This window comes from Spodoptera frugiperda, chromosome 3 (genome assembly GCF_023101765.2).
Source record: "Spodoptera frugiperda isolate SF20-4 chromosome 3, AGI-APGP_CSIRO_Sfru_2.0, whole genome shotgun sequence".
Classification (NCBI taxonomy): domain Eukaryota; kingdom Metazoa; phylum Arthropoda; class Insecta; order Lepidoptera; family Noctuidae; genus Spodoptera; species Spodoptera frugiperda.
Window position 1 is genome coordinate 5185586 of NC_064214.1, and position 12144 is coordinate 5197729.

At 35.3% G+C, this 12144-nt stretch overlaps 2 protein-coding genes across 2 annotated transcripts; both read right to left on the reverse strand.

Moving 5' to 3' along the window:
* Positions 1-254: 254 nt before the first annotated feature.
* Positions 255-2900, reverse strand: LOC118274362 (transmembrane protease serine 9-like). Its single transcript, XM_050706655.1, has 7 exons — positions 2326-2900; positions 2170-2232; positions 1992-2071; positions 1689-1868; positions 1393-1603; positions 1060-1223; positions 255-944 (listed from the first exon to the last, which is right to left on the reverse strand). The coding sequence occupies exons 1-7, from the start codon at positions 2807-2809 to the stop codon at positions 474-476; spliced, it is 1653 nt and encodes a 550-aa protein (XP_050562612.1). The 5' UTR covers positions 2810-2900; the 3' UTR covers positions 255-473.
* A 147-nt stretch (positions 2901-3047) lies between these two features.
* On the reverse strand, positions 3048-8674 carry LOC118274057 (serine protease snake). Its single transcript, XM_050707519.1, has 9 exons — positions 8471-8674; positions 8338-8387; positions 7763-7922; positions 6807-6869; positions 6613-6688; positions 5360-5393; positions 4289-4505; positions 3805-3968; positions 3048-3563 (listed from the first exon to the last, which is right to left on the reverse strand). Exons 1-9 carry the CDS (start codon positions 8508-8510, stop codon positions 3375-3377), a joined length of 993 nt encoding a protein of 330 aa, XP_050563476.1. The 5' UTR covers positions 8511-8674; the 3' UTR covers positions 3048-3374.
* Between the last annotated feature and the right edge of the window lie 3470 nt (positions 8675-12144).

Consider the following 12144-nt stretch of genomic DNA (forward strand, 5'->3'; position numbering starts at 1 on the left):
GCTGCAGTGAAACATGGCTAGTGAATATTGCAGTAGTGTCCCGGCTCCCAACAAATTGCCAACAGGACTTGAAAGAATGCTTAACTCACTTGTCCGTTCTTTTAAAGGAAATGCGTCGTACTCTCGCTATTAGATACAAGTTAAACTAAGTTTAACTTAGATAAAAAGAAAAATGTAGTTTTCTATTCATTTTGCTCCATTTATTTCATGTTGTATATTAGGTAATTTAGGAACACGTTTTTCAAATGCAATTTGGATGTCACCTATTTTATAGATAACTGGCATTAACTAATTCTTGTTTTTGTTACTGTTGTGTACAGTTAGAAATAAATGAACAGCTCGTATCAAACCATCTTCTTTTGTTTATTTTAACGACTACTTAGAAATATTACATTTTATTTACAAATCAGTCTTCAATCTCCATATGATAATATTTGGTTGTTATTCAACATTTCATTTTAGAGTAAACTGGTTTAATCTCTAAAGGTTATTATAGGAGATATCGTTGTAGTGGGTGCCACCGTCACTGATGGGACCGGCTTCGTTGGCGGTTTCGGAGTTGCTGGCGTTTTCGTTGTCGTTGGCGATTTCATTGTCGTTGGCGATTTCATTGGCGTTGGCGATTTCATTGGCGTTGGCGACTTCATTGGCGTTGGCGGTGATGGCGTGGTTGGCGGTATGGCCGTCGCTGGCGGCTTAGTTATTGGTGACATCGGCGTCGTCAAATCTTCTTCAGGTACATACACAGGAGCCGTGGCATTTACTCCAGGCCAGACGACACTCTCGATCCAGTCCACGAACTTAGCTACCTTAGTATACACTCCTGGTAAGCCTGGGAGCGCACAGCCTACGCCGAATGACGTCACACCTACCACATAGTGCATAGTTCCTTGGTTCAAGATTGGAAGTGGAATTTTCACTTGGAGTGGACCGCCGGAGTCACCCTGGAAATTAAAATTATTAAATGGTATATCAAGTTTTGTTAAGAATAGTTAACTCAACTTAGAATCGTCTACTCTATCATTTACATAGAAAAAAAACTAAATTAAATTTCATTACCTGGCAAGCATCAACACCTCCTCCCATTTTGCCAGCACACAGCTGATCAGGCTGAAGACCACACCAGTTCCTGTTGCAAGAATTCTTTAGCAGCTTGTTACATTGATGGAAGTCAATTATGTCCACTGTCGCAGCTTGGAGCTCTGGTGAAGTCTTCAGGGAGCCTGTAAAGAAAACCAGAGCGTTTACCAGGGCAGCATGTTGTATAAAGAGAACTCAGTGTATTGTTATTACAAAGCATGTACTCATAACTTGATATTGTTATCTTGACGTAAAGCACATCTGTTAATAATGCAGTAGTTATTTAACTGCTGATAATATTTAAAAATTTACCTGACTCTATAACACCCCAACCAGTAACTTGGGCTTGATCACCGTACCTGGTGATACTATCCTTAGTCCATAAGCAAGCAGGTTGTATGTTCATGTTAAATTCTATCACTTCTCCAAGTTTCATAACGGCGATATCGAAATACTGTTTTGGAGCCGTATACTTAGGATGATTGATAATCTCGATGATGTCTGCATCAAATCTGTTATCATCCTAAAACAATTTAACATTATATAAATAATTGTGATTTATGAATCTAAACTATCCACACACGAAACTTCTGAACAGTAACACTTACTGTATCCTGTATATTCTTATCTCCCAGTCTCACTATTTTCGGTATTACGTCTTCAATGGTGGTATCTCTTGACGATGCTTTAGAGCAATGGGCAGCTGTAAGCACAAATCTTGAACTAATAAGTGTACATCCACACATGAACTTCCATGTTCCAATGACCTCTTTCCATCCGATGGCGCCCTGGTAATTGGAAAAATAAGTTGACTTAAAAGTAAAGAATTAATAAACTGCTTTGGTTTTTTATACTTAATGGGAAGACGTCATCCCACCAATTCTTCTGGTCTTGATTGGTTTTTCACATACCATGTTAGGGTAGTCACCCGTAAATGTAAAGTGACCTCCTACAACGTAATGGGCCATACCTCTGGACCTCATTTCGAAACCTAAACAGAAATACATCAGATTTAGATAAATCAAATAGATTATGTTTTTAAGCAAGAAAGACGAAACGTGTACACAGTATTATTAACATCATACTTACACTCGTTTTCCTGCCCTGCTTTATCATTTCGCATTTTCATTTGCCAAATATATTCGAAACATTCTGAAAAATAAGAGAAAATAAATACCAAATTATTTTTTCCTAGCACGGAAACAAAATAATTATTTAAAGACACAAAACGTTTTTCTCACTCACTCATTTCACTGACTCTTCTACCAGGCGCCCTGAAATCTGGCTTAGGTGGCGGAACAAATCGTGCACATGGATCGTAAGGGTGTACGTGATGTGTGGGAGTACTGAGGAAAGAGTACTGGCTAGGTATTGGTGCAATATGGCGGGCTGGTGTAACAGGAGGTCTTGGCGTGGTAGTGTGGGATATAGGGAATTTTCGAGAATTGGGAGGTGTAGTAGGTGTAGCTATCAGGCGAAGTGGAGCAGGAGTTGTGGTTGAGGAAACTGAGGACTTTTCTGATAGAGATGGTACTTTTGGTGAAGGTAACGCAGCTATAGTTGGTGGTGACCCAGTGGGTAGACTGGAAGTCGAAGAATGTACTGTAGTTGATTTAGGTTGATGGGGTTTTAATGCACTCAGGAGTGGAGGTACAGACTGTTGGTTAGTGGTTTGACTAGCTTCATTGACTGCCACATTTTCACTAGTTGGTGGCTGAAATTCAGACATATATTTGAACGTCAGGAACAATTTGTGTTATGGTTGATGTTTTTTCAACATTTTCAATGAAATCAACGCTTACCTCTGAATTTTCCAATATTGAAGTAGCTTGTCCACACGAATACACTGAAAATCATTTTCACAGCACTCAATTTGAAGTTATTACAATTAACGCAAATTACAAGGAAAATATTATTATTAAAAAAGCACTTACCTATGAAGAAAAATACAAAAATAACACACAAACTTTTCATCATGACAAAATATTCATTTATTTAATGAAATAAAATACACGTCCATTACTGACTCTACAGAGAAAATAATTGATATGATCATCGTTCGATTCCCATTCAATCAATGTAACAGGACAAGATATTTTAATACCTGAATCAATTAATGCTTTCTTAATTATTTTTTTCGATAAAGTAACATAGGTAATTGCCAATATCATTAATAGCGATAAACGAAATAATAAATTAAAATCACTGTCGACAGCGTTAAAGATCTGAAAAGGACCAAAAATAGCATTACTAGGCGTTCATAAACATTAGGATATTCAATTTCCCTAACAAAATTATTTCTCTCCCGGCCACACTATGCCCTCAATCCAGTCAGCGAAGCTTGCTACTCTTGTATAAACTCCTGGTAGCCCTGGTAATCCACAGCCAATGCCAAATGACGTCACACCAACCACGTAGTTCATATTGCCTTGTGTTTTAATTGGTAGAGGAATGTTTACTTGAAGTGGTCCTCCTGAATCACCCTGGAGAAACAAAATAAAAAATTACAATTCAAATTGTTTTGTTTTCTAAGTTATACGTAATAGGTAATAGCAGCTGTTTTGGTTTGGCCGTTATCATAACTGGTATTAAACGACCTATGTTTTGACCACAAGCTTAACAAAGTACGTCATTAGCTCGTTACGGTTCATAGAAAATCTTAACAACCAGATTGACGTTATATGTTATACCAGAATTAATAACCTATACTAGATCACTGCATACCTGACAGGCATCCTTCCCACCAATCAATTTGCCAGCACAAAGCTGATGTTCTTTCAGCCCACACCAGTTTCTATTGCATGATCTTTTGAGAAGACCGTCGCAAGTTTTCGTGTCTATAAAATCCACATCTGCAGCCAGGAGTTCAGGCGATGTTTTAAGGGTTCCTGTAGATAAAGATGACTATGAAACGTCAACAAAAAGCGAGTTATTTTCACTATCGAGTTTACTTGAGAAGTTTTAATTTCACCTAACCTTAATATGATCAATTTGGTGCGATCAAAAACTGATCAACTACCGTGTGTAAGTTTTCTATCCATTTTAAAATTTACCAATTATAATTAGTGTGACGTCATTATTGAGTAAGTTGGACAAGTCTCAATACTAAGCGTAAAGGCGGCCCGATACTTTGGTGTGTGGTGTACAGACAGTCTCCGTGATTAATTCGTGTAAAATAAGTTGTTTAAGTTTTAAAGAACCTTCCTACCTGATTCAACTACTCCCCAGCCAGTGATCAGAGCGGTTCGACTAAGCGATTCAATATCAGGCTTAGTCCACAAGCAGGCAGGCTGGACGTCTCGTGAGAAGTAAACTTTCTGGTCCACTTCCATCAGAGCGATGTCAAAGTACTGCTTCGGTGAATTGTATTGAGGGTGAACAATAATGTTTTTAATGTTTACATCGTATGCTGCGATGCCATCAGTCTGTTGGGGAAAAGGGAAAATAACAATTTGTTTATAAATTACGTGATATTGAAGGTTTTAAAAAAATTAATAAAGTTAAGTTGAAATAGAATGATATTACAAATTATTCTCTGTAAAAATAACAAATGGATGAAATATAAAACAACAAGATATCCCCAGCGGGAATAGCTCATCGATGTTTTTAAAATATTAATAATTTACTAGATGAACTAGAATAATTTAATACGACATCTATCCAAAACAATACCTCCAAATTGTGTTCAAATACGAACTTAAAATCATTCTTCAAAGAACAATTCCCAAAATCATTATTAAAACACAGCCTGGTTTGTCGAAAACTCAACTTTTTATGAATCTATTTTATTTCCTCCCAGACACTCTGTGATAAATTTTATTCGTACAATCGTACTATAAAACTGAAGTATTCAGATAAGCTCTTACAAATTACAATCCATCAAATAATGGATCCCTATCTGAATTGAGTAATCTTAACTGGATATTTTGATGTATTAGCCAAAGAAGATTGTTATTTTAATCCCATTTATAACCACGGCTTATTACCCGCAGTTGTAAAAGTATAAATTAGTGAATACAAGGGTATCTAAGGGGGTATGTACTAGAAAGCTAATTTGTCACAACAGTTCTTAGGTTAAACTGACACTTAGATAGATGGGTAACTTTTTCTTGGCATGACTTAACATTCTAAAGAATCAAACATACCATTATAACACATGTGAAATTACCGTTGCTATTATATCACTTCTATTTGTAGTCGATTCAAGCGTAGTAGAGATTCAGAGACAAGCCGTAAAAAATATTTTCATCAATAAATATAATATTTTGTAACCACTCACACGATCCGCAATTGTGTTGGAGCCCAGTCCCGATCTCGCGGAATCTCTTCAAAAATGAGATGTAGAAGATATTCCAAGGAACTCTTCAAAAATCAACATAATGAGCTCTGCGAATTTAATAGATGTACCCCCACTTAGGGCATTGAAAAAAATAGTTTAAAAACGGACTTAAACTAAAGAAATATTATAATCTTTCCGGCCTTAAGATGAAAACTAACTTAAAACTAAAGAAAGCTACGAATTACGAATTTATAACTATTAAAAAAGAAATTATATTACAACCTATCCTCTATGCTATAATAACCAAGCTTAAACTAAATAATTTAAAAGAAACGACTTAAATCTAATCTATCTAATTAATTAATAAATTAGACTTACAATTTTATTAAAAAAACTAACTACAGTAACTACTAATAATCGATATCAATCAAACTAAACCTACGTTAAATAATTTAACCGGGGACTGGAAATCCCAACAAATAAACTTATTAATTGACAAATACAACGAAACTAATTTATTTAGAATATACGAAACAGCAGGACCACTACAGACAAATAATCATACGACTGATAATACACTTCTTCTACGATAGTACTATAAGTACGAAATTGAACAATGTCGGGCTGTATGTCCGGAATAAATTTATTTTTATTTTTTGATTTTTGATTTTTGAAATAAAAACTATCCTATGTCCTTTCTAAGGTTCTAAACTACATCTGTACCAAATTTCAACCAAATCCGTCAAATTTTCGATTGGATAAGCATAGAATAGTGTTCGACGTGATTCTTTAATTTGACATAACTTTTTTATTTATGAACCGATTGACATGAAACACACACTAAATGTAAATTGAAGCATACCACAATATATTCGTGAAAACCGCATCCAACTCGGATCAGCCGTTTCTGAGATTAGCGCGCATAGACACACAGACAAACAACACAGAAGAAAATCTTTGTGTGGAGCAACGATTTACAAAAAAAATTGCATCTAGTTCCATATAATTCTGAATCATTTATTGAGACTAGACAAAGTCGCAATAATAATTTGATGATACCAGGGTCGCATAAGCAATAAGATATAAAGGTTAATCAACTTATAGACATTGGACAAATGACGATCCAGTACAATATAAGACCAAGTACCTACGTTTAAAAACTGGTTGTCACCTGACCTGTTCTACATATGTATAACAATCTATAACAGAAAAATAAAAAAGTTTTATATTAATATGTAAGAATTCTGTAATTCCTTACCATATTTGGGAATTCTCCACGTTTTGCTATGCGCCCTCCTATAATACCGGGGACTGGATGTATTTCACTACCTTTTGACAAAAGCAAAATATTTATAATATAACATGACCATGCTTTACACTCTACTTACTAAAAGTAATATCTATTCTAAGTAAAAACCTTTTGTTACTTATATCAAAGTTAACTTACATCTTTTAGCCCTTTTTTCTTTTATATCCCGTAATTTTACATGCCAGATGTACTCGTAACATTCTGAAATAAAAAGTAACAAATATCAACTTCACATTTTCGATTGGATTAAAAAAGCAACATTTTAACTGCAACAGTCGAACATTCTTGACTGGCGCGGTGGCTGGGCAACCGGCTGCCGCGTAACGTGTAGCGGGTTCGATTAACTCTTTTGGATCCTACCAATTTCTGTTAAGGGTCTTGATTGTAAACCACCCAGAAACACAGAAGAAAATCTTTGTGTGGAGCAACGATTTACAAAAAAAATTGCATCTAGTTCCATATAATTCTGAATCATTTATTGAGACTAGACAAAGTCGCAATAATAATTTGATGATACCTTTCGCATAAGCAATAAGATATAAAGGTTAATCAACTTATAGACATTGGACAAATGACGATCCAGTACAATATAAGACCAAGTACCTACGTTTAAAAACTGGTTGTCACCTGACCTGTTCTACATATAACAATTTATGCAGAAAAATAAAAAAGTTTTATATTCATAGATTTTGTACCTACCAAGATATTTATCAAGAGCAAATTACGAATAATACACAGATTTGACAGGTATTCTGCGAAAGTCAATGTAATGTGATTGAACAAAAAATACAAAACTAAATTATTAAGAAAATTAGTCATAAATGGCGTGCAAAACATTACAATTGACATTGGACAAAATTTGTAACTCCATGCTTTATATGAACTAAAAATCCAGTGTCCAATAAAGCACAACACTTGTGTGAAATTTGTGATAAGAGATCGTAAGGAGTAGCAAATCATAATCGGAGAGTAACCAAACTCTTCTGTTTTTCCTGCACTGGGCGCATATGGTCGCCAAGCGACAATAGCCCTATTAAATACAAACAAAAATATATAAAATATATAGATATACAAACAAATGAGTAGCTACTTACTCACGTCACTAACTCTTCTACCAGGGCCCCTGAAGTCCGGTACAGGTGGATTATACGGCGCACACGGATCATCAGTGATATTGTAGGGCTGGCTCAAACTGCCCGCTAATACTGGTGGTAAAGACCCCACTCGTATGCTTTCTTCTTGGTCGTTTGGTGGCTGAGATCACATAATAAGATGGTTATGAATGAGAAAATAATATATAAAGAAGCTAGAAATAAATAAACCATATTTCTTCATAAAGCTACATAATTATTTCCTTATCGGTACAAAATTACTAACACATGGTAAGTAAAGAATTATGGTTAATTATCATATCCTTGGCATTGAACAATTTTGATTACCAGGGCCTCATAACCTTGATGGAATCACGATCTTGCACTACCACTGGGTAATAAAAATAAGATGAGAAATATATAATAATATTGGCCGTTGGTAAATAAGTTTCGAACCCACCAACCTCATGCATGAGAAGTGAGCTAAAACCTCCGCGCAATCAGGACACTATAAAATCTATATCACTTCATCTTTATTCCGTAATAATCATTTGCTTAATGATACAAGTTATATTTACCTCAGTATCACCCAACACATCTTGTCCAATCGTCACATGTAATATTAACACTGCAATAGATCATAATTCACATTAAATATCTCTAAAACAACATATTTCTTAAATTATCTCACTTTACAATCATCTGTCTTACCAAGACAACATAATAATTTAGGAGTTTTTATGACACTCATGATTTGTAAGCACTACAATATTCAACAAACACTATAGATGTGTTACTCAGTACACTATACACACGTGACTGAGAAACTGTTTAATACATAAAACCTGTTTATTGAAGGAAACAATTTGTGGACTTTACTTAAGCATCGCTCGTTTTGACTAAGAATAATCGAATACTAGTCATTGCCGCAACTTATATAGAGTGGCATTTTTAATATTTGAATAAGCAAATTATGGAATACACTTTTATTGGAACAATACTGTCTGTTATTTAGATCATAGTCTATCTCGACAATCAGATTTATTTCGCCATTGAGTGATAAACAGTCAAACATAAAATTCCGCATTTTTTAGATATAAGTATTATTGTAAAGGTCTTTATTCCGCTGTATTCTTAATTTATAAATGCATTAAAGTCATGTTTATGATAACATTGTTCATTATCTATGGTATTGTTATAAATTCTCGTGTTTTAGTACGTATCTGATGATTTCTTACATTTTAACGATACGTAACTGTTTTTGACGAAGTTACTCTATTACAAACTATGGTAGAGATAACTAATAAAAATGATACCCACTCTAGAATTTCTTATAAGGTACCCATATTTCTTTAATAAATAGACTTTTTTTAATAAAATGCTGGTGTATAAATACATAAATATCGATACACCTATTAAAAAAAACTATTCCCCACACTAAAATTTTCTCCAGTGTCGTGCCTTTTAGTTACTTACTTTCCAAGTCTGTTTGTCGGTTTCTATTTGCAAATATTGACAACAATTTCAAATACATACAATAAGTATGTTTCCAAAGGTTTTCCATATCCCCTACAACTTTACCTTATACCAACAAGAAAACAACAAAAATCTGTGATCCAGATTCAATCTATCAAAAACAATTCGGTACAAGTACTAGGAAAGCATACACAACACAGAGACACCATAAACCCAAACATCTGCAGAGATATAAAAAGCTCATTCAATTTTTTCCTTTACACCACACAACATAAAAGTAAACGAACATAAAATACGATGCACATGCTGTCGCCCACATTGTGTATGGAAACCGACTCGAGAATTATTCCTCAATCGGTACAAAAATGAATAACTTAAGACTTCCCTCATCAAATATGGATTCCCGTTTTTCTCAGCCTGACATCGATTCGAAGCCTTTTTCACTGTGGCTAACTTATAAAACTTCCTTATTGGTTATCCGTTGTTTACATTAAAAAAGGGAATATGGAAGGTTCCTTTCAACTGATTTGATTGGGGTCACATGTAAACATTTTGGTTTCAGGGACCTCTAGATTAAAACAAAATGGGTTTCTCGTAAACTCGTCATGTTTTTTGATTGAGGTCTATGATTGAACTACGTGTTATATGGCGGAGTACAAGGTATTATTTAATATTTAATGTCTTTACCTGCTTATTTAATGACGGTTTATTAAACTTTATGACATCAACTTGATTCATGTCAAACAAATTAACAAATTTTTAAATATTTTTACAATAATACGACTTCTCCCGCCTTGGGAGAGACGAGAGGGAGTGTCAGACCCTTACTGACTAAAAACCACCGAGTTCCTACTCTTGCTTAACCCACTAGGTAGGCCGTAGCTCTGGATCAGGCATCAGCACTACGTTCTATTCGTGGAGGTCTGGTTCTTTGAGGATTCACGCAGGGGCCTGGTTCTGGTCGGGCGGCGAGCTACCCTTGCTCGCCGTTCGCAGAGCCGCACAAATAAGATAAGGCTTACCTGTACGAAGCCTTCAAAAGCACAATGAAAAGAGTATCTATATACCTACAGAAGATATTTCTAAAAAAATCAGTTTACGAAAATCACCGAACTGTCCTTACGTTAACCGTACAAGTAACTATAGAAAATATAAGCTCAAATACAGACAGACACCAAATACCCGAATTAATCCGATATTTTTCGAAAGTCTGTTGTAGGTTTATTTGTAAGGACGTGGTCGTATTGGGGCCCGGCAATTCGGCCGCGGCCCGAAAGTGGCCCCCGCGTATGAAAACAAACGGCGACTACGTGTTTTGCTTACTTCTAAGGATGTAGGAAAATTAACTGAGCGTGATGAACTGATGTGGTATTTGATTGTGTTAATTGTCTATTGATATCTTGTTATAATTTAGAAGTACTAGGTTTTGTCATTTAATTTGCTGTTTTAACAAGAGTGAGGGCTAAACCAAGGATTTACCCAATTTCAAAGTTTCTTTTTTAATTTTGAAGTCCTTAACTGCAATAGTCAATGTCATACTCCCGAATGGATCTACCCGTTTAACCGTGGTGTTTACTGCACTCCGGGTCTACCTAGCACTAACTAAAAATCAACAGAACAATACGTTAGTAAGTAGGTAAAAATAATAAAATACGTAGCTTAATGCAATCGTTAGATGCAATCACTAAGGTAAGGTCCCCATAATCCCACAACAAAAAGATCGAACTACCACATCCATTCTTCCTTCAGTAATCTAAAGCTCGTTCACAAGTAAGTAAGCACAGTTGATCTGACGCAAAGCCAGCTTGTTTAGACCATTGCATGTGTAACTAGCTTTATTCCCCTCATCCCGTATTCAAGTAACACGCAGAGCATTCTCGAAGAAATAGACAGTAGTCATGGAACAAGAAAAAAGGTATGGAGTCGTTTATATATCTAATCTCTAAAGGATAACATCGGTTTTGAAGAATTTTGTACTGTTTATTAGACAAATATTTGATTTATTCTGCTCTACATTTGGTATGAGGTCATTTAACAGCATTTGTCGTATAATTTCATAAAGGGGCCGTCGGTAGAGGATGCTCTAGATGGACATATAGAGACCAGATTGGCTAATTAAAGAAGGGCCACATTTTAAAGTACCCTTAACCAACAATCATGCATGGAAAAGACTGTTGACTGTTGATGAAGCGAAAGAGGTAGGTATTATTCGTAGTAGCAAATGGCGTTCCATCTCTCGTCTCTGCGTACTCCGTGGGAGACAAGCGTGAGGTTCTGAATGTATTTAATAAAAATGTGTGTTTACTACTGTCTTCCATGTTATTACATTAAGCTGTAATTACAGTCCTTATTTAAGTAGTTATAGTCGAATTCAGTGGAATATAAGGCAGGATAGATAGAAAGATGATAGGTATATTATCTGTAAGTGTTAAAGTAAAAACACACTTCGATTTATTAATTATTAGATAAGAAAATTAGTCTTAGGGTCGGTTCATATCTGACGGAGCATGCGTCATCTTCGAGCAATATCATCGGTCGCGTAACGCCTAAAGAGACAAATGTATTGAAAAACAGTTATCCGTTCACACTCAACCGATGGTAACGTCAGTACGACCGATGATGCGCTTGAAATATTTTACGTCAGATATGAACCGATCCTTAATAACTCTAAAATATAAACTGAAGCTAAGAACTTAGCCAAAAGAAGAACAAACGTTAGTAATTAAACTCTCATAGCTTAAAGATTAACGCAATAAACTAACGGGAACCACGCTTGATGGGCACTAAACATCGAACTAACTTTTAAATTGGAGGTAATAAAACGCGTGCACCTTAAACACGGTGTGATAAAGGTGAGAATTGCATATCAAATTAAGCAGATGCGACTAAAACAATGATGCCGTAACTTC

Excerpts from the sequence above, each read along its gene's own strand:
- LOC118274362 (XM_050706655.1), bottom strand. The coding sequence starts at position 2,809 with ATGTCTGAATTTCAGCCACCAACTAGTGAAAATGTGGCAGTCAATGAA. Across the intron at positions 1,604-1,688 it reads ATAAGAATATACAGGATACA|GATGATAACAGATTTGATGC; the intron begins GTAAGTGTTACT and ends AAATTGTTTTAG. Across the intron at positions 945-1,059 it reads GAGGTGTTGATGCTTGCCAG|GGTGACTCCGGCGGTCCACT; the intron begins GTAATGAAATTT and ends TTTAATTTCCAG.
- LOC118274057 (XM_050707519.1), bottom strand. The coding sequence starts at position 8,510 with ATGAGTGTCATAAAAACTCCTAAATTATTATGTTGTCTTG. Across the intron at positions 7,923-8,337 it reads ATGTGTTGGGTGATACTGAG|CCACCAAACGACCAAGAAGA; the intron begins GTAAATATAACT and ends ATGTGATCTCAG. Across the intron at positions 3,969-4,288 it reads CTGGGGAGTAGTTGAATCAG|GAACCCTTAAAACATCGCCT; the intron begins GTAGGAAGGTTC and ends CTTTATCTACAG.